Source organism: Symphalangus syndactylus, chromosome 14 (genome assembly GCF_028878055.3).
Source record: "Symphalangus syndactylus isolate Jambi chromosome 14, NHGRI_mSymSyn1-v2.1_pri, whole genome shotgun sequence".
Lineage (NCBI taxonomy): Eukaryota > Metazoa > Chordata > Mammalia > Primates > Hylobatidae > Symphalangus > Symphalangus syndactylus.
This window is the reverse complement of record NC_072436.2, coordinates 62,140,263-62,160,499: the sequence shown is the minus strand read 5'-3', so window position 1 is coordinate 62,160,499 and position 20,237 is coordinate 62,140,263. Positions and strand designations below refer to the sequence as shown.

The following is a 20,237-nucleotide window of genomic DNA, read 5'->3' as shown; positions in this document are numbered from 1 at the left end:
CGGGCTGGGGAGGCAAGGTGTGGGGAGGACCCCCATAGCTGGGGACTTCATGAGCTCCCTCTGCTCAGGGACCTGCCACTTCCTATTTTTGGGAAGGGGAGAGGCCCCTGGACTCAGTCCAGCGGTGACCTCCTGGGGTGGGGCTTTATGACACATGGGGACACAAATCCAGAAAACAGGAGTAAGTTGTGCAACCCTGAGCTAAAGGCTCTGACTTTCATCAATGGCTTGAAGAGGAGCCAACAAATAGAGGGAGTGGGCAGGGATCCAAAGAACTGATACTCGCTCCTCGTGACTCATGCTTCCACTCCCCGTGTGCCTCCTCCATGCTAGGCCCAGGCCCTGGGAGCACAAGCCCAGGCCACCATTCAGCCGAGAGCCCTCCAAAGGCTGGGGCTGCTGCCTCCTTCCTGTGCTCGCCCCAGAGCAACTTTCACTGGACACTGCACCTGCAGAGGGGCAGCAGGTCCCTGCTCCGCTGACTGTGTCCAGTGCCTCTGGCTAGGCTGGGGTTTGGCGAATGGGGAGACAAGGGAAATGTAAACAAAGCCCCAGAGGTCAGATGACACGGGCATGAGTTTGTACAACTAAGTGAGGGGGGTGCCCCTCAGCCCCCATCACTCAGGTTCTAACATAAGTGAGGCTGGTCTGGGCACGGTGGCTCATGTCTGTAATTCCAGGACTTTGGGAGGCCAAGGTGGGAGGAATGCTTGAGGCCAGGAGTTTGAGACCAGCCTGGGCAACAAATCAAGAACCCTATTTCTAAAAAAAAAAATTTTTTTTTTTTTTTTGATATGGAGTTTCCCTCTTGTTGCTGAGCCTGGAGTGCGATGGCATGATCTTGGCTCACTGCAACCTCCACCTCCTGGGTTCAAGCAATTCTGCTGCCTCAGCCTCCCAAGTAGCTGGGATTACAGGCATGCGCTACCACGCCCAGCTAATTTTGTATTTTTTAGTAGAGACAGGGTTTCTCCATGTTGGTCAGGCTGGTCTCGAACTCCCGACCTCAGGTGATCTGCCTGCCTTGGCCTCCCAAAGTGCTGGGATTATGGGATTATAGGTGTGCGCCACCAGGCCCAGCTGCAAAAAAAAATTTTTTAAACTAGCCAGGCGTGGTTGTGTGCCTATAGTCCCAGCTAGTCAGGAGGCTGAGGTGGGAGGATCATTTGAGCCCAGGAGTTCAAGGCTGCAATGAGCCATGATCACACCACTGCACTCCAGCCTGGGTGACAGAGTGAGATACTGTCTTAAAAAGAAAGCAAAAAAAAGTGAGTCTGGGGACACAGCCTCATTCCTCCCTTGTGCCTCCTCCACACTAGGCCCAGGCCCTGGGAGCACAATGACTTGTTGGTCAGAGCCTCCCCTGATGGCAACTTCTTAGCACCCTTAGCTGGGTGCTCATCTCTTCAACCCCCCGTAACCCTGTGGCTGTGTCTGTGGGTACAAGAAATCCTGTCCCATGAACTCTGGCAGGTGAGGAACCTATGAAGCATGTGGCGTTTCCACCCTGCACCAGCCACGAAGAATGCTGGTCCCAGAGAAGCGCCCCGTTGTGCACTGGAGGCCGACGCCAGGTCCAGCCTTTGGAATGGGGAGCGTGAACACATCCCTACCCTCTGTAGCCTCTGCTGCCTGTCTATTAAGGAAGCTATCCTGCATGCTCACCACATGGTCCCTGTAAGCTCCCGTGTTCTCTTGATTTTGGCCAATGGCTTATCAAGACTTTCTGGTGGGCCAGGCATGGTGGCTCACACCTGTAATCCCAGCACTTTGGGAGATTGAGGCCAGCGGATCACTTGAGGCCAGGAGCTCAAGAGACTAGCCTGGCCAACATGGTGAAACTCTGTCTCTACTAAAAATACAAAAATTATTCTGGCGTGGTGGCACACACCTGTAATCCCAGCTACTTGGGAGGGAGGCTGAGGCAAGAGAATCTCTTGAACCCAGGAGGTAGAGGTTGTAGTGAGCTGAGATCGCACCACTTCACTCCAGCCTGGGCAACAGAGCAAGACTCTGTCTAAAAAAAAGAAAAAAAAAAAAAAAAAGACTTTCCAGTGGCTCTTCTCCACCTGGAGCTCAACATGCAGGTTTGGATAAACAAAGCTGATGTAGCTGCTGCTGCCCCTCCCTCTGCCTCCCGCCGGCCCTTCACCTGTAGTACTCCACGTAGCCAGTCTGGTCAGATAGCTTGGTCAGCTCCATGGTGACCTCCCTCCACACAGGCAGTCCTGAGAGCTGAACAACAACACTGACTGCCATCTGCTGTATGAACTTCAGGGTCTGCATGTAATCGCCCCGGGCAGCAAAGATCTCACTGAGCCGGGCCAGGTGCTGCTCTAGGTCCACCTTCATCTTCTGAGTAGTTCCAGAAACCTAGGGAGGAGCAGGGGGCAAAAGCCAGGGAGGTAAAGCTTCTGATTCTCATCCCGGAAGAGGTCTTTGCAGGCCTCAGAAGGTGGTCTGGCCAGGTGCGAAAATTACGCTCATGCCTGTCATCCCAGCACTTTGGGAGGCTGAGGCAGGCAGATTGTTGGAACCCAGGAGTTTGAGACCAGCCTGGGCAACATAGTGAGACCCTGTCTCTACAAAAAAATATATAAAAATTAGCCAGGTGTGGTGGCATGTACCTGTCGTCCTAGCTACTTGGGAGGCTGAGGCAGGACAATCACTTGGACCCGGGAGGTGGAGTCTGCAATGATCCAAGATCGCACCATTGCACTCCAGCCTGGGCGACAAGAGTGAGACTATGTGTCAAAAAAAAAAAGTGGTCTGGCCTGCTTAGGCATGAAGGAAGACACCATGCTGCCCCAGCCCTGAAGATCTTCAGCCTGTGCCCCTGGAGGAAGAACTGAAGACAGAGGCCGCCACTGCCCACCCAGCCCTCATGTCCCTCAAACCAGGGGACAGTCCCTGACCTGGCCTTAACCAGGATCTGGGCTCCAAGAGAGAGAATGCTGGTGCCAGAAGAGCACACCATTGTGTGTTGGAGGCTGGGGCCTCTGTTGCTGTCTACTAAGGAGGCTATCCTGTGTGCTCACCACATGGCCCCTGCTGTAAAGGGCTGGAATAAACATAAGCATTCATTACTATACTTTACTATATATAGAGAGAGACACCCAGATGGAGAAACCAACAAAATAATCCATTATTCTTTGAAGATTCTCTTAAAACTTTCAACACTTTGGCTTACGAATTCTCTTTTAGAGAAACAGACTCTATGTTGCTACCTTGACCTTGTATCCCCACAACAGGATTGCTAATTGTTCTATAAGAGAAAGGCTTTGTTGTGCGCTAGCCGCAGCACACTGGGTCCCGAACGCTGAGTGAAGGCAGGACAATGGGACTCTGCAAAAACAAAAACAGTTGCGATCCTGTCTCTGACGAGCCTGGACATGAGGCAGGAGGAGGAAACCGGCGCTTCTCCTTGTATTCACATCCTCCCCTGGACGTGTGTCCTGCTGGGTGGGCAGACAGGCTCCTGTCCCTTGGCTGAGCCCTAAGGGCCTGGGGTTGAGTGGACCCTGAAGGAAACATCTGCCAATGCAAAGACAGAAATAGAAAGTTGATGGCTGGCCATTCAGTTAAAAACGTTATTTATTTATTTATATTTAAAGGTACTGCTCTTTGCAGAGCAGGGCTACCCTCTAGGCAGTGTGCCAGAGTAGCCTGTCCATCCATTTCTTTCTTTTTTTTGTTTTTTTTTTGAGATGGACTCTCACTCTGTGTCACCCAGGCTGGAGTGCAGTGGTGCAATCTTGGCTCACTGCAACCTCCGCCTCCCGGGTTCAAGTGATTCTCCTGCCTCAGCCTCCCTCCCAAGTAGCTAGGACTACAGGCGTGCGCCACCATGCCCGGCTAATTTTTGTATTTTTAGTGGAGACAGAGTTTCACCATGTTGGCCAGGCTGGTCTCTCGATCTGCTGGCCTCAAGTGATCCACCCACCTCAGCCTCCCAAAGTGCTGGGATTACAAGCATGATCCTCCACGCCTGGCCATGTCCATCCATTGCTCATGGTCCTAGTGGTCGACCCTTGCTGGCTTCTGAAGAGCACAGGCAGGGCTCGTACTGGTTAGCGGGGCTTTCCCACGGCCCACACCCAGGGTGCCTGCAGAGCCCCGGGGTGCAGCTTGGCAGCCCCAAGCACGCCCTTGCTGGCAGCGAGGGGAGAAAGGGCTTTGTTGTTCTGAAACTGTCATGATAAACCAAGAAGCACAACGGGCCAGGAGTGGGGTAGTGTCCGCTAATCCACACTCTGCAGCCTTCAGCTCCCACGGGTCTGGGAGATAAAAATGACACAGAAGAAGAGGCAGAAACTTCCCACAGTGAGATCAGCAAGGCCGATTAGATTCCACTCTCGGAAGCCAACGGTGTTCTCTGTGTTATGGGGACTTCACATCAGCTGCGTGACCTTTTACATCTGCGCTATGCTGGGAGTTCCTGGTTCCAGAAAAGAGAATGGCTCTCTTTGTTTCATTTTGTTTTATTTTTTTTCAGTGTCAGCGGCTTGTTCCGTTTTCTGGCTTATGCTTTGTTCTTACGAGCTGGTTAAGGACTAAGAGATACCAGAGTACGGAGACACTCTACCCTATACAGATTCGACAGCCCGTAGCACAGGGGAAAAGGCCCCAAACCATGTAAAAGTACATTCAGTAACTAAATGTCATGCTAGTACACTTGGCTGTTCAATTTAATAAGATAAATGTACAACCACTTTGGAACCATTGATACAAATGGCACTATTATCAAAGAATAGTGCCATTCTGAACAAACCCAGTAATAGGTGACATTTCTATATTATATCAAGCAAACTTCAGAGCAAAGGGCTGTTAAAAAATTATCTGTAAACTTTTTCTGTAAGGCCACTTGTTTTCTCCTTCACAGTTCTACATTTTAACTTCTCTATTTCTTAAACTCCTCCTTAGGGGAAAAAAAAAGAGAGAAGGCAGTATTTGTATTTGTCATGCCTTCTCTTTCTTCCTGATATTTTCCCACAGGAAACAAATCTAAAAAATTGTTTTTTTGACATGGGATCTCGCTATGCTGCCCAGGCTGTTCTTGAACTCCTAGGCTCAAAAGATCCTAAAATTTTAAAAAATAAGAATGACAGCAGTGACCTACTTACAACTCCCCACTTATCTATACCATCCCCAAATCCTTAAAGGTTTGGTACATAGTACTCCCCCCAGGGACAGGTGGGATGACCCAGAGATGGAATCAGGCTCTCTCTCATGGGAAGTTCTGGGAACAGGAGGGACAAGTCAGCTTTCCAGGCTGGGCAGACTTAGGGACGAGCTACAGGTGGCGGAGACCATGGTCTAGAGGAAAGAGCAGTTCTCAAGTGTGGCCCCAGGACCAGGGGCATAAGATGCACCCCCTGGGAACTCACTCACAAAAGCAAAGGCTCTCAGCCCTGACCCAGGCCCGCTGAATCAGAACCTCCGGGGGTGGGGTTCTGTAATCAGTGTTTACCAACCCTTCCAGGTGATTCTGATGCAAACTCAAGTATGAAAACCTCTGGGAGGGAGGACTCTCCGGCACTCAGTGAGCTTATCTGGAAGGGTGGATGGGCCAGGTCAGTGGAGGTAAGGGGTTAAGACCAGGAGGCCTGGGTTCTGGCTTCTGCTCTGAAACACACATTTTCAACCTTGGACCAGCAATGCAGCCTACCTGTGCCTCAGTTTCTTCACCTGAGGGCTGCCCATCAGCCTGCTGCGGGCTCACATGAGAGAGCCTGGAGGGGCCGTGCTGGCTACCAGGTACAGGAAGTTTTGGTATCCCGAAACGACTCCTCTCTACTCCCCCAGACTGGGGCATGCAGCCCTCCCAGGACCGCCTGATCCCTGAACCACTGCCCCTACCCACCAAGGCACAGGTGTCCCTCTAGTTGGATGTGTACAGGTGTGGGGCTTCCAGTCCAGGAAAGGAGGACTTGGAGCAGGGCCCACCCCACTCTGGGTGCATCCCTAGAGGGCTTCTTTTTGGCCACTCAGCTGCGTGATCTGGCCTCTGGCAAGGCCCAGATCCAGGTCCTGCCTGACCTGCCCACGAGTCCCCCATCTGCCTCTGCCGCCCACAGCGTCCCAGATCCCAGCCTCCCGTTGACCCCAAGGTGATTACAGTAATTACTCTAATAGCACGGTAATCACAGTCATACAGCTGAGTGTACTTTATAGTCTACCAGCACTTTCACTGACATTATCTCACTAATGTCATTTATCTGATATCTGGACTTCTCCCCTTGGATCTGGGAAGTCTTCTAAGATCTGCTGCCTCCCTTGGAGCCCCGAGGACTGGTGTGCTGGGTGTCCACCCTGAGGCCCAAACCATCCTCACAGGTCCTAGCAAGGACCCAGGTGCCGCCTTTCCACCTGGAGGCAGCAGCTACACCTGGGCCCTAGGGGTTCACACCAGAGGGGGAGGTGGCCACCCGCAGGCTGGAGGCAGCTATGGGCTGGCTGGACCAGTGTGAAGCCCTGGGACTCCTGACCTCACTTCTCAGTAACAACAGAGAGGACAAGGGGCTGATCTCCAGGGATACAGAACCCTTCCCTTTGGGAACATGGGGGATTTCAGAGAGTGGGGCCTGCTGTGAAATGTCCAAACCTGGCCCTGGAGCACCATCAGGCGGTGGGGTGGAAGGCCCCAGCCTGGGGACTTGTTCCCAGCTCCCCTCCCTGGCAGCTGCCATCCTGTGGGATAGGGACTTCTAGGACTTGATGTTTTCCCATAAGGGAGTTCTGGGAATTTCTCTAAACCCGTGAAGGTCATGGCCCTGGTGCCCTCGTGGGGAGGGCAGGGGATTTTCCTCTCGGGGCTAGGTTCCTCCTCCAGCGATCCTGGTACTGGTGGGTGAAGAGGAGGCAGGCAGCAGGATGGCAGGGAGGGGCAGAGAGAGCCTAGAGGGCAGTGACCATGGGGCCCTTCCCCGCCAGGGCCTGGGGCAAGGGTGGGTGCCCAGAGGCAGAGTTCTCCCCAGCCAGGCCACATCTCTGCCTCCCAGGCCAGAGCTGGCTGTCCCTCAGCTCCTCTAACCCAGCCACCCCAGCTCACCCCGCAAGGCTGTTCCAGACTAGCATCTACACACCGGGAATCAGCGCTCAGCTATGGGGATGGGTCCCAGTGGACACGGGCGGCGGAATGAACTCTGCAAAGGACCAGGGCCCCTGGTCTGGTAGCCACCTTCAGCCCCTTTCTGGAGGCCAGGGCCTCCTCCCACAATTGACTTGGTCACAGAGGAGCAGCACAGCTGTCTCTTTAAGGTGACTCCCCTGACCCCCCTTGTTGACTGAGGGATTAAAGCCTTAGAGGAGCTTAAGGGAGCAGGAGGGGGGTAAATGGGGTCCAATCCTCTTCTGGAGGATGCCGGGGCAATGGCCAAATTCTCCTGTTGGGGCTGGATTTTGTGGCAGAGGCTGCTGGGATAAGCAGCTGAAAAGGTCTGGTGCTTAGAGTGAGAATGATGTGTGTGGGGGTCAAGGTCAAAATGTGGGAAAACTCCAATTCTAGGCAGCTGGGGTAGAAAAGGCAGAGGCAGTTTTTAGGGAACCAAGTCCTCAGATGTTCACCCTTGTCGTGCTCCTCCCTGGGCCAGGTCCCCAGCAGAGGGGTGGCAGCCCCAGCAAAAGGCTCGTGTGTATCAGGCAGCCTCTGCCACAAAATCCAGCCCTGCTTGGCAGAGTAGCCTTCCCCTTCCCCTAAGAGTCTGACACCTCCCCTGGCCAGGCCAGCGCATCCTTCACTGCGAGCCCTCACCTGGAGTCACTGCCTGGAAGCCAGAGCCCCGAGGAGCTGGGGCAGGTCTCCACCACCCTACGCCATGGGGCTCTTCAATTTTTTTTTCTTTAATTTTTGAGATGGAGTCTCGTTCTGTTGCCCAGGCTGTGGTGGTGTGATCTTGGCTCACTGCAACCTCCACTTCCCAGGTTCAAGTGATCTCCCTGCCTCAGCCTCCCAAGTAGCTGGAACCAAACCACAACCAGCTAATTTTTGTGTTTTTGGTACAGACAGGGTTTTGCCATGTTGCCCAGGCTGGTCTCAAACTCCTGAGCTCCACATGCCTTGGCCTCCCTCAAAGTGCTGGGATGACAGGAGTGAGCCACCACGCCCAGCCCTCAGTTGTTTCTGAAGAGAGTTTTTTCCTCTTGGCATCTCCTGGACCCCGCAATACTCCATATGCAGCACTTAAAATGAACACAAAAAATGCAGTGGGGCTGATTTTCCACGTTCAAGGTCTCCTTTGACAAATCAGAAAGTGTTCAGCTTGCTGGAAAATGGGGTTTGATCCCACAGCTGCCTCCTTTGGTCCTCACCCCCATCCCTGCCACCCCTCCAGGCTTGGGATGCACAATTGCCCATTTGCCCCAGCAGAGGCAACTGCAGAGCAGGCGGGGGTCCAGCCCTCGGGCGTCACACAGCCCCTCCGTGTGCAGCTGAGCCAGCTGGGATCTGATGGGGACCCTTGCTCTGACCACACTGACCTTGTGGGCTGTGCCTGTACCCGGCCAGCTGCCCGGGAGACTTACCAGAGCATCGATCCCAGAGAAGGTGTGGTTGGCATCGTCCAAGGAGTACATCAGCTGGTACGCTCCATCGTTGGTCTCGCTGTTTCCATAGAAACCAACACCCACCGCAGCACTATAAGCAAGATCCCAAACAGAGGTTAGAGGTGATACACAGAGGAGAATATTTGTTTATATTAAAAAATCAGGAAACAACAGGTGCTGGAGAGGATGTGGAGAAATAGGAACACTTTTACACTGTTGGTGGGACTGTAAACTAGTTCAACCATTGTGGAAGTCAGTGTGGCGATTCCTCAGGGATCTAGAACTAGAAATACCATTTGACCCAGCCATCCCATTACTGGGTATATACCCAAAGGACTATAAATCATGCTGCTATAAAGACACATGCACACGTATGTTTATTGCGGCACTATTCACAATAGCAAAGAGTTGGAACCAACCCAAATGTCCAACAACGATAGACTGGATTAAGAAAATGTGGCACATATACACCATGGAATACTATGCAGCCATAAAAAATGATGAGTTCATGTCCTTTGTAGGGACATGGATGAAACTGGAAAACATCATTCTCAGTAAACTATCGCAAGGACAAAAAACCAAACACCGCATGTTCTCACTCATAGGTGGGAATTGAACAATGAGAACTCATGGACACAGGAAGGGGAACATCACACTCCGGGGACTGTTGTGGGGTGGGGGGAGGGGGGAGGGACAGCATTAGGAGATACACCTAATGCTAAATGACGAGTTAATGGGTGCAGGAAATCAACATGGCACATGGATACATATGTAACAAACCTGCACATTGTGCACATGTACCCTAAAACCCTAAAGTATAATAAAAATAAATAAATAAATAAATAAATAAATAAATAAATAAATAAATAAATAAAAAAAATAAGCTTAGGGCCAGGTGCGGTGGCTCATGCCTGTAATCCCAGCTACTCAGGGGTTGAGGCATAGAATTGCTTGAACCCAGGAGGTGAAGATTGCAGTGAGCCAAGATCGTGCCACTGCACTCCCTCCTGGGTGACAGAGCTAGACTCTGTCTCCAAAAAAAAAAAAAAAAAAAAAAAAAAAAGCTTGTTTTTAGAGCAGTTTTAGGTTCACAGCAAAATTAAGTGGAATGTAGAGAGTTCCCATATATCTGCTGCCCCACACACGCACAGCCTCTTACTCCACTCTAAAATCCCGCACCAGAGTGGCACATCCATTACAACCATGAGCCCAGACAGACACATCGTCATCACCCAGAGCCCACAGCTTCCACTAGGGTTCATTCTCAGCGTTGCACATTCGATAGGTTTGGACATATGGATGACATGCATTGGCTGGGTGCGGTGGCTCACGCCTGTGATCCCAGCACTTTGGGCGGCTGAGGCAGATGGATTGCTTGAGCCCAGGAGTTGGAGACCAGCCTGCGCAACATAGTGAGACCCTATCTCTGCAAAAAATTTAAAAAAAATGAAAAAATGAAAAGACGACGTGTCCACCATTACCATATCATACAGGGTAGATTCACTGCCCTAAAATTCCTCTGTGCTCTGCCCATTAAGTACCCCCTCCCCTTTAACCCCTTTATTTTTATTTTTATTTTTTTTGAGACAGAGTTTCGCTCTGTTGCCCAGGCTGGAGTGCAATGGCGCTATCTCAGCTCACTGTAACCTCCGACTCCTGGGTTTAAGTGATTCTCCTGCCTCAGCCTCCTGAGTAGCTGGGATTACACGCGCCCACCACCACGCCTGGCTAATTTTTGTATTATTAGTAGAGACGGGGTTTCACCATGTTGGCCAGGCTGGTCTCGAACTCCTGACCTCAGGTGATCCACCTGCCTCGGCCTCCCAAAGTGCTGGGATTACAGGTGTGAGCCACTGCACCTGGCCTTAACCCTTGACCTTTTCACTTTCTCCTTAGTTTTGCCTTTTTCAGAATGTCATAGAGTTGAAATGATACAGTGTGGAGCATTTTCAGATTGGCTTCTTTCGCTTAGTAATATGGATTAAATATGGATTTAAGATTCCTCCATGACTTATTTCAGCTGGATAACTCATTTTTTTCAGTGCTGAATAATATTTCATTGTCTGGATGGACCACAGTTTATCCATTCACCTATTAAAGACATCTTCGTTGTTTCCAAGTTCTGGCAATTCTGAATACAGCTGCTATAAACATCTGTGGAGAGCAGGTTTTGGACTTTAGCCGAGGAACTCTTTCCCGGGGGCTGCGGTGAGTAGGTGGATGACATCTCACATTCTGGCATGTAGGGTTGGGGGTGGGAAGGTGAAGGTTCAGGGTCCCTGGCAGGCTGGCTCTACAGGACATTTTATTCGGGCAATAGGAAAATACTGTCCTCTAGTCCTGTGACTCCAAAAGGTGGGAGACTGTAGCCAGCCCTAGGGATGCTGACGAAGTAGGTCTGGGGAGGGCCCAGGTTACCTGCACTTTTACCAGCCCCCAGGGGATTCTGACACAGGTGGGCCTGGGAATCGCTGAGGTCTACTGACATCACACACCCATTGCCAAACTTGGGTCTCTCTTGACACTGCCAGGAATTGTGCACTCCCTCGACATCCTCCACCCTTTCCCCCAACATCCTCAGGCCACCCATGTCAGTCTGTTCTTCCACTGCGAAGTCCCAACTTATAGAATGTTCCTTCTTCTACTGAGCTGACACCTGCCTCCTTAAGCCACTCGCACACTGGATCTTCGTTTGTGTTCTAGGGCAGCCTGGAAGAAGTTTCCAGTTCTGCACAGTGCCCCATCAGACAGCTGAACCTGGCTTCCTCATAACACTCTCACCTCATGCTCTCCAAGTGGGCAGGTGTCCTTCTCGGGACTAAGGTCTCCAGACCCTTGCCCACGCCATCACTGTCCTCGAAATGAAAGTCTAATTGGTTAATGTCACTCTTAAATGTGGCCTGAGTGAGTCAGTCAAGTCCAGGTTGTTAATCAGCTCTGAGAGCAGCAGGGCTCATGCCTTAGGTCCTCCACTTCCCGGGGCACTGACCTGAACTTGCGCCCGCCCTGGTTCCCCCCGCCCCCACTGATCTTGTGGTCTACAAACAGCCCCTGAATTTCTTCCCAAGAATTGTTGTTAAGCTCAGTCTCTCCTCCTTCCTGTAGTGCTGTATTGATTTTTGTGTTGTTTTAACCAAAAGCAGAACTTTAAATCTATCCCTGTGAAATCTCATCTAGTTGGTTTTAGTCCAAAATTCCAGCATGAACAAATCATTTCAAATCTTGACTCTTGTCATCCATCATATTCCATCTGACCTGCACAACTTGAGACCATCTGAAGATTGATTAAGCAGCCTCCTGAGTTTTCATCCAAAATGCTCATTTGGGTTGGGGTGGGGGGAGATGAATGTACACGTCCACACTTATATTTGTTATATTGTTCTTCAAACAACACAGGATCTAGGACGGAACCCCCTGGAGGACTGTGATAGAAACCTCCTGCCGGGTGCAGTGGCTCATGCCTGTAATCCCAGCACTTTGGGAGGCTAAGGCAGGCAGATCACCTGAGGTGAGGGGTTCAAGACCAGCCTGGCCAACATGGCGAAACCCCGTCTCTACTAAAAATGCAAAAATTAGCTGGGCATGGTGGCGCATGCCTGTAATCCCAGCTACTCGGGAGACTGAAGCAGGAGAATCACTAGAACCCAGGAGGAAGAGGTTGCAGGGAGCAAAGATTGTGCCATTTCACTCCAGCCTGGAAGACAGAGCAAGACTCCATCTCAAAAAAAAAAAAAAAAAAGCAAAGAAAAAGAAACCTCCTTCCCAGGTGCCCTCGATTCCTAATTTAGTGTTTTTCAGGATGTGGTCCTCGGACCACAGGAACAGAATCACCTGGGGAGCCTGCTAAGTGCAGATAAGCAGCCCGGCCCATTCCATCAGTGTGGTCTGGGAATATGCCTTTTAAAATGAGATTCCTGTATCATCCAAGATGTGGGGGCAGGAGACATTAAAAAAAACAAAACGAGGTTCCTGCATGCTTTACGTATCTCTGTCTCTCTCTCACACACCCACTGTACAGTTTAGAAATCCACTGCATAAGTCAATATTCACTGGATTCAACCAGAGTTGTGTAACTAGCTTTGAACCCAGTTAAATGCACCATCATAGAAAATGCAACTGTATCCACACAGAGGTGAGTAGCTTCACCAACTGCTCAGCTGAGATATTCATACATTAAATGAATTGTCTTCCCATGATCCTCCAATTTGTAACTTTATTTAAAAGAAAATGAACCAATTGTATCGTGCTCTGAGAAGCCCTTTTGTTGACTCCTTGTGTTCATCCTTTTCTAGCTCTCTGAGTCACGATTTAGTGTTTTCCGGGGATTCAATATGAAGCCAGCGTTTTCCTATCCCTCTCATTCTCTCGGGCCTTGTGGGTTTATCGGCGATGGGCCAGGAGGGGCTGTGAAATTACGCCTCATCTTTGGGGATCAGAAATCACCTTGGGGCTCAAGCCTGTAATCCCAGCACTTTGGGAGGCTGAGGCAGGTAGATCACATGAGGTCAAGAGTTCGAGACCAGCCTGCCCAACATGGTGAAACCCCATCTCTACTAAAAACACAAAAATTAGCCGGGTGTGGTGGTGAGTGCCTGTAATCCCAGCTACTCGGGAGGCTGAGACAGAAGAATCTCTTGAACCTGGGAGGCAGAGGTTTCAGTGAGCCGAGACTGTGCCACCACACTAAAGCCTGGGCGACAGAGTGAGACTCCATCTCAAAAAAAAAACAAAATGAAAGAAGGAAGGAAGGAAGGAAGGGAGGGAGGGAGGGAAGGAAGGAAGGAAGGAAGGAAAGAAAAAAAAGAAAAGAAAAGAAAAAAAATCGCCTTGGCTGTTTAATGAGGGTCTCCTGGTCTCTCCTGGGGTCATTGGTCCTGCCTGGGCCATGGGAAAAACTGTTCTGCTTGAGGGAGAATAAGTGAGTTGGTGGTGTTGCCTTCCCCCTGGTGTGTCACTATTCTTTCCCAAATATAAAATCACTACCCTCCCCACAAAATAGAGGAGTACAAAGAGGTATATCCTCCTATCCTTTTTGCTTTTTCAGGAGCCCCTTGTTGGTCTTTTCTTCTGTGGATTCAATCCCCCTCTTTCAGGTGGAACCACATCAGCAGAGCTCATGTGTCCTCCCACCTCAGCCCCCCAGCCTTTACCTCCATCCCTTCTCCTGCTGCTGTCCCGACTCTCCTTCCTACCCCTCCCGTAACTCACAATCTGGCTGTTCCTGTGTCCCAGTGGATGCAGCTCCAATGAAGGTGACCAATGACCTCCCTGCCACTTAACCCAAGGGCTTTTCCCAACCCCCTCCCACATGCAGTGATCAGCTTGGTTCCTCTTCCTGCAACACGCTGCCCCATGACTCTTGTGCCCTTGCGGCATTTCCAGCCCTTCCTGGTGGGATACTGTTTTGTGGTCTCCTTCACAGGCACCTTTTGTGTCCCAGCTGTTGAACACTGTGCTTCCTCCAGGCTTGGCCCCAGCCCCCTTCTCTTCTCACTCTGTGCTTCCTACGGCAGGTCACCCGTGTGTGTGACTTCCACACCGGCCACCCTCATGACCCTGGCTTTATAACTCCAACTCCACTTGGATATTTCAAAGGCACCTTAAACTCCATCTGTGTACAACCAAACTGTGACCGCCTGCTTCTCTTCCAGTTCCCTGCCAATGTCCCGTGCCTTGGAGGATAGCACCGCCACCCCATCCGGGGGCTTAAGCCAAAAACCTGCAGATGAACTTCAGCAGCTCCTCCCAGAACCTCCCTAGCTGACTCTTCCTCTGGGCACTCCCCTCAGGTCACTGTCCACACCCAGGTGTAGGCCCGCTGCTCTCCAGCTGGGCCTCCCTGATGGCCTGAGTTTTACTCTTGCTCGCGTCTATGTGACCCTCTGCCTGAACCTGTCCCTCCTCTGTCCCCTGCCCTGTTCTCCATCACAGGAGGCTGACCCCTCACACCGAATGTCTCCAGCTCCCCTGCCAGCTGGCTTCTGCCGACGGAGGTGCTGGTAGGAGACTGGAGGTAGTGGTAAGGCAGCCAGGGCCCTGCTCCCCTCATTCTGCAGCTGCTGATAGGCAGACTGTGTGGCTCCAGCTTCCCTGGTGACATAGCCTCTCCCTGTGTCCCTCTGGCCTGCAGGTGGTGGTGGCTCCTGCTGTTGCTAATCCCAGGGTCGCTCACTGCCCTCATTAGGCCTCTGAGCTCTTCGGTCACCTGATGGCCACCTCTTCACATTCAAGTCCTGCTGTTCCGAATACTCCCGCCGACCTTGCTTCCATTCAACTGGAGGTATCCGGTCACCCTACCTCTTTGCAGAGCACCTGCAGTGGCTCCCCTGGCTCTTAAAGAGCCCGACCCCTGACAAAGCCTATGAGTTGCTCCATGGTTTGGACCCCATCTGCTCCCTGTGTCTTCTGACCCCGTGACAATTTCCCCATCCCACTGCCCCTCACTGCTCACCCAGACCCTCAGCAGTGCCCCCAACCCCCTCATCTGCTCCCTCTGCCCGGCTACATTGGCTTCTTTTAGCCCCATGCTCACTCCTGCCTCACGGCCTTTGCACGTTCCTCTTCCCTCTGCCTGGAGGTGTCTCCGCCTCCCCTGCCCCCACCTTTGCCAAGTTAATGCCTTCTCATCCTATGGGTTTGGGTGCCCATATCACCCAGGAACGCCTGGACTCAGGTGGGCCATCCACTTCTATGCCTGCTCCTTTCCTTGAGAGCTCTCTCCTTAGTTTTTTGGTTTTTCTGTTTTTGAGATGGAGTCTCACTCTGTCACCCAGGCTGGAATGCAATGGCGCAATCTCAGCTCACTGCAACCTCCGCCTCCCGGGTTCAAGCGATTCTCCTGCCTCAGCCTCCCAAGTAGCTGGGGTTACAGGCACCCGCCACCATGCCCAGCTAATTTTGTATTTTTAGTAGAGACAGGTTTTCCACCATGTTGGTCAGGCTGGTCTCGAACTCCTGACCTCAAGTGATCCGCCCACCTTGGCCTCCCAAAGTGCTGGGATTATAGGCATGAGCCACCATGCCCGGCCCTCACTCCTTAGTTGTAATGATTCAAAACAAACTGGTGTACTGTTCTCAGCCTCTGCTGACAGATCATGAAAGCAGACTTGGTGCCTGTTTTCTTACTGCTGGTGCCCTATTGCCTGGCACAAGTAACGCCCAGAATGTTGTGGGACGGATTCTGCCACGCACATTCCTTCCACCTTGAGTTTTCCCTACACTGCAGATAATTCTTCCATATTGGAATAATTGACCTCTCATGTCATTCTTACCGTTCCAAAGTATTCTTCAAAAGACAAGTTCGTCGTGTGTGTGTGTGTGTGTGTGTGTGTGTGTGTGTGTGTGTGTGTGTAAGAGACAGGATGTCACATCACCCAGGCTAGAGTGCGGTGGAGCAATCATGGCTCACTGGGCTCATCATCCTCCTGCCTCAGTCGGGACTACAAGCATGCACTACCATGCCTGGCTCATTTTTGTAGAGGTGAGGTCTCACTACATTGCCCAAGGTGATCTCGAACTCCTGAGCTCAGGTGATCCACCTGCCTCGGCCTCCCAAAGGGCTGGGATTACAGTTATGAGCCACTGCGCCCGGCCATGCAGGAGGATTTTTAACACCACAGTCGCTTCTCAAAGCTCTTCCACTCTACTGGGAACCACACTCAACTGTGACCTCCCGGCCTGTCCAGAACTCTGTCCTCTGAGCCTCTTATTTCAGCCCCGGCCATGTATTGCAGCAGCCTTGGTCCCCTTCCTTGTGCTCAGAGCTTTGTCCACCCCACAAGGCTGCTTTAGCGTCTCACTTGAGTTTTGGCTTAGGTGAGCCTCACACTACAGGCAGGACAAGATCAAGAACATTTTCCAACAGAGAAGAAACTCGCAGTGGCAAGGTGAGCTGCCTGGGTATGAGAGCCCAGGCATCCTCACCCCCAGGCTGACCGGGACCTGCCTGGCTGCCAGCCTGCTGCTGGGTAGTGGGAAACTCTACTCTCTAGGGTGACCACACCCCAGAAGCATCTCTGCGTGGACACTAGAGGCTTTTGGAAAAGGCTCTATAGATTTAAAAACAAGAAAAATGCAACAACTCCTGAAAACAGCCAGGATGAATGTGGACCCTGGCTGGGGCGGAGTGGTCAGGCAGTGTGGTGGGCTGGGTATGGACTCCTACATGGGAGTTATAAATCGTCACTTTAAGGCCCAGTATGGTGGCTCATGCCTGTAATCCCAGTGCTTTTGGAGGCTGAGGGGGGGAGCAATGTCTGAGGCCAGAAGTTGAAGATCAGCCTGAGCAACATAGTCTCAGCCCAGGTGTAGTGGCTCACGCCTGTAATCCCAGCACTTTTGGAGGCTGAGGCAGGTGGATCACTTGAGCTCAGGAGTTTGGGATCAGCCTGGGGAACATGATGAAACCCTGTCTCTACCAAAAAAAAAAAAAAAAAAAAAAGCCAGCCAGGCATGGTGGTGTGCACCTGTAGTCCCAGCTACTTGGGAGACTGAGGTGGGAGGATTGCTTGAGCCTAGGAGTTTGTGGCTGCAGTGAGCTGTGATCGCACCACTGCACTCTAGCCTGGGTAACAGGGTGAGACCCCATCTTTAAAATAAATAAATAAATAAATAAATAAATAAATAAATAAATAAAAGAAATTCTCACTTCCTCATCCAAAGCAAAGAAGAACTGGCTAACGACACTAAAAACTATTGATCTCACAAGAAGATGGAATTGATTTGTGCTGGAGTCAAACTTTCTTCTGACCTCACAGACCCAGGGCAGCAGCTGGCAGGGGCCAGGCACACAGACTGGAGATGCCCAGTGTCGGTGCAGAAATGCTGCCTGCACGGCTGCTGGGCACAGGACAAACCCACATTGGGGGAGGGTTTGGAGGGGCCACTTAGGAGACCTTTCTGGAAACCCCATCACCACCCCAGGCATCTGATTCCTGATGCTTGGTAAAAAAAAAAAAGGGACAACATTTATGTGGGGACAAGCTTTTCCATCAAGGTAGCCAGAGCTTGGTCAGGAGAACATGGTCAAACAGTCCCTGGCCCCTTGCAGACTGAGCCGCACACCCCAGGCCCAGAGTCCAGGGACACTCACCAGCAGACGAGCCCGGCCACCACAGCCATCCAGGTGATGCAGCAGGAGTGGCGCTGCTTGGTCTGCACTGCATCATCCTGCTGGCAGCAGCACGCACAAATCAGGTAAGCCACAAGGAAGATGAGGTTCAGGCCCAGGCAGACAGCGGCCACCAGCCCCAGGAACAGCAGCCACTGGAAGAGAGTGGAGGCCTGTTGTCACTTTTCATCCCTGCAGTAAGGGGCTCTGGAAGTGCCCTGCCACCTGGGCTGTGGATAGGACCGGCACTGAGCTGCGTCTCTCGTCCATCCTTCCAAGCTCCACCTATGGTTCAAGTTTCTACTCTGTAAACAGAAGGCCTGGTGCTGAGGCACTCGGGTGGGAGTGATGGAGCTTACAGGGCATGAGGCCAAGTGGTGGGCCTGGTGGTCAGTGAGGGAGGGGTGCCAGAGCTGGTCCTCGGTTTCTGGTTCGGACCCTGGATGAAGATATGGACCAGGCCCTGCTGATGAAGAGTCTGAACCACTCAGGGGACAAGGCAGGAATCCCCGGTTAGCAGGGAGGGCTGTGGGTGGTGAGCTCCATGGCCAAGGGAAAAAGGCAAGGAGAGGGACGTCATCCAGGACCAGAGTACCCAGAGGCCTCGGGCGCTGAGTGCCACTGAGACAGGGCCTGGAAGGACAGCCCTGTGTATCTGTTGCCTCTTCCGTGCAAGGACCCCGCTGTCCCAGTCTGGGCATCATCCTCTAGCAGAATGTGAAGAGCTTGTTCTAGGTGTTGGGGTCCATCCTGAGAATTGAGAAGCCAGCTCCATGCTTGGGGGATGCGTGAGGGGGCGGGACAGTCAGAATATGCAACTTGTGGAGTACTTTCCACTGCACCCCAACAGGGACAGCTGAACCTCCAGTGCCAGAGGCAGCAGCAAAGCCAGAATTCTGAAGCGGCAGGAGGGGCCTGAGGTCTGCCCAGCACCTTGGGGTCCTGCAATGGGAGCCAGTCTGTCAGGAGGCCTGCTGCCACTCTCTGCTCACTCATCTCTTGATTTTGCCAGATGGGCACCAGATGGCACCGGGATTGGCAGCCGCCAGCCAGGGCTGGACCTGGCTCTAAGTCAGGCTCCTGAGCTGACAGCCACCCCTGCTTCCCATGCACCCCTGATAGGGGTTCCCAGTCCCGAATCCCTAGTGCCCCAGGGACGCTGCCGGGGAAGCCTGTTTCAGGGAAACCTATGCAGGGGGTGGCAATCAGCAGGAAGGGGGTACTCCAGGACCCTGAGGTCTAAGGCGGAGACGAGACTTGTGCAGGGGCAGGCACACACAGAGCTAGCCCTGACAAACCAAGGCCAGGGTCTGCAGTCCGGGGCTTTGGGGCCATTTTCCAGGGGGACAGACACCTGCTGGACGCCACGCTGCCAGCCCTGTGAGATGCGGGCAGGCCTTCAGGCCTCTGACATGGACTGCTCTGCTGGTCACTCTTGGCTGGCAGACTTCTCAGCTGAAGTGGTGGGGGCAGACCAGAAAAAGGCAGGAGAGATGGCTCACTTGGGAGGGGAACAGATGGATTTGACTTAAAATGTGGCTTTCTGCCAGGTGTGGTGCCTCACTGCTATATCTCAGCACTTTGGGAGGCCAAGGTGAGAGGACTGCTTGAGCCCAGGAGTTCAGGACCAGTCTGGGCAATACAGGGAGACCCCGTCTCTACAAAAAAATAAAAAATAAAAAATTAGCTGGGCATGGTAGCATGTGCCTGTAGTCTCAGCTACTCAGGAGGCTGAGGCTGCAGTGAACTATGATTGTGTCACTGCACTCCAGCCTGGTGACAGAGGGAGATCTTGTCTAAAAAAAAAAAAAAAAAAGTGGCAGCTGGGAAGCCAGGGCCCAGTAGATCTGGGCACCTCCATCTCCCAAAGACCTCACAGTGTGGCAGGGGCTGGGGCTGGGGCTCTCCCCGCCTGGACCACTCATTAGCACGGCCTGTCCCCGGGACTGACCCCAGCAAGCCCAGGGGTAGAAAGAGATGGTGGAAAGTCACTGCCCCTCTTCTGGTCTTCAGTCCATGCCCCTTCACCAGAGGGCCCTGCAGCCCAGGCCAAGGCAGAGGAGGCCAAAACAGCCAGGAGTTGAGATCCTTTTTCCTCAAAGTGAAGTCTACCACCCCATGACCTGTGGCCCTGACATCTGTGAGCTTGTTAGAGGTGCTGAATCTCTAGCTCCACCCTGGAGCCAGTGAATCAGAGCTGCCTCTAGAGATGATCCCAGGCAACATATATTCCATTAAAGTCTGGGCAGCACTCGATTGGTGTCAACAGAAGTTCTCAAACTTTTTCCAGTAGCTTAACTTTTTCTTCAAACTGACTTGCTTAGCAGAGCCCTGAAACACAGAGCTCCATCTGAGTGAGGAGTGGATAGAAATGCCAAGTTTTGTCCTGGCCACCCCTTAGCAGCCCCTGAGGCCTCTCTGCTAAAGCCCAGGGATCCCCCTAACCATTTGCAAACCAGTGAGGCCTGGTGGCATGCACTTGCAATCCCAGCTACTGGGGAGGCTGGGATGGGAGGATCACTTGAGCCCAGGAGTTTGAGTCTAGCCTGGGCTAGGCAACATACTGAGATCCCATCTCTTAAAA

General features: G+C 52.3%; 1 protein-coding gene and 1 long non-coding RNA gene across 9 annotated transcripts in view; one reads left to right on the top strand and one right to left on the bottom strand.

Moving 5' to 3' along the window:
• The window catches only part of LOC134732467 (uncharacterized), a 54,093-nt gene that overhangs the window by 23,929 nt on the left and 9,927 nt on the right, over positions 1 to 20,237 (top strand). The gene's annotated exons all lie outside the window — the stretch shown is intronic.
• LOC129462388 (protein tweety homolog 2) overlaps positions 1 to 20,237 on the bottom strand; it is a 49,118-nt gene that overhangs the window by 22,480 nt on the left and 6,401 nt on the right. For 3 of the 8 annotated variants that reach the window (XM_063617751.1, XM_055242325.2, XM_063617753.1), the window contains exons 2-4: positions 17,636 to 17,808; positions 8,524 to 8,635; positions 2,153 to 2,373 (exon numbers count right to left, since the gene is read on the bottom strand). In XM_063617751.1, the coding sequence (XP_063473821.1) occupies positions 2,153 to 2,373; positions 8,524 to 8,635; positions 17,636 to 17,808 (506 nt within the window). Of the gene's footprint in view, positions 1 to 2,152; positions 2,374 to 8,523; positions 8,636 to 17,635; positions 17,809 to 18,012; positions 18,630 to 19,007; positions 19,025 to 20,237 lie in introns of those variants that run through there. The other 5 variants (XM_063617752.1, XM_055242323.2, XM_055242322.2 and 2 more) reach the window with 5 other exon arrangements.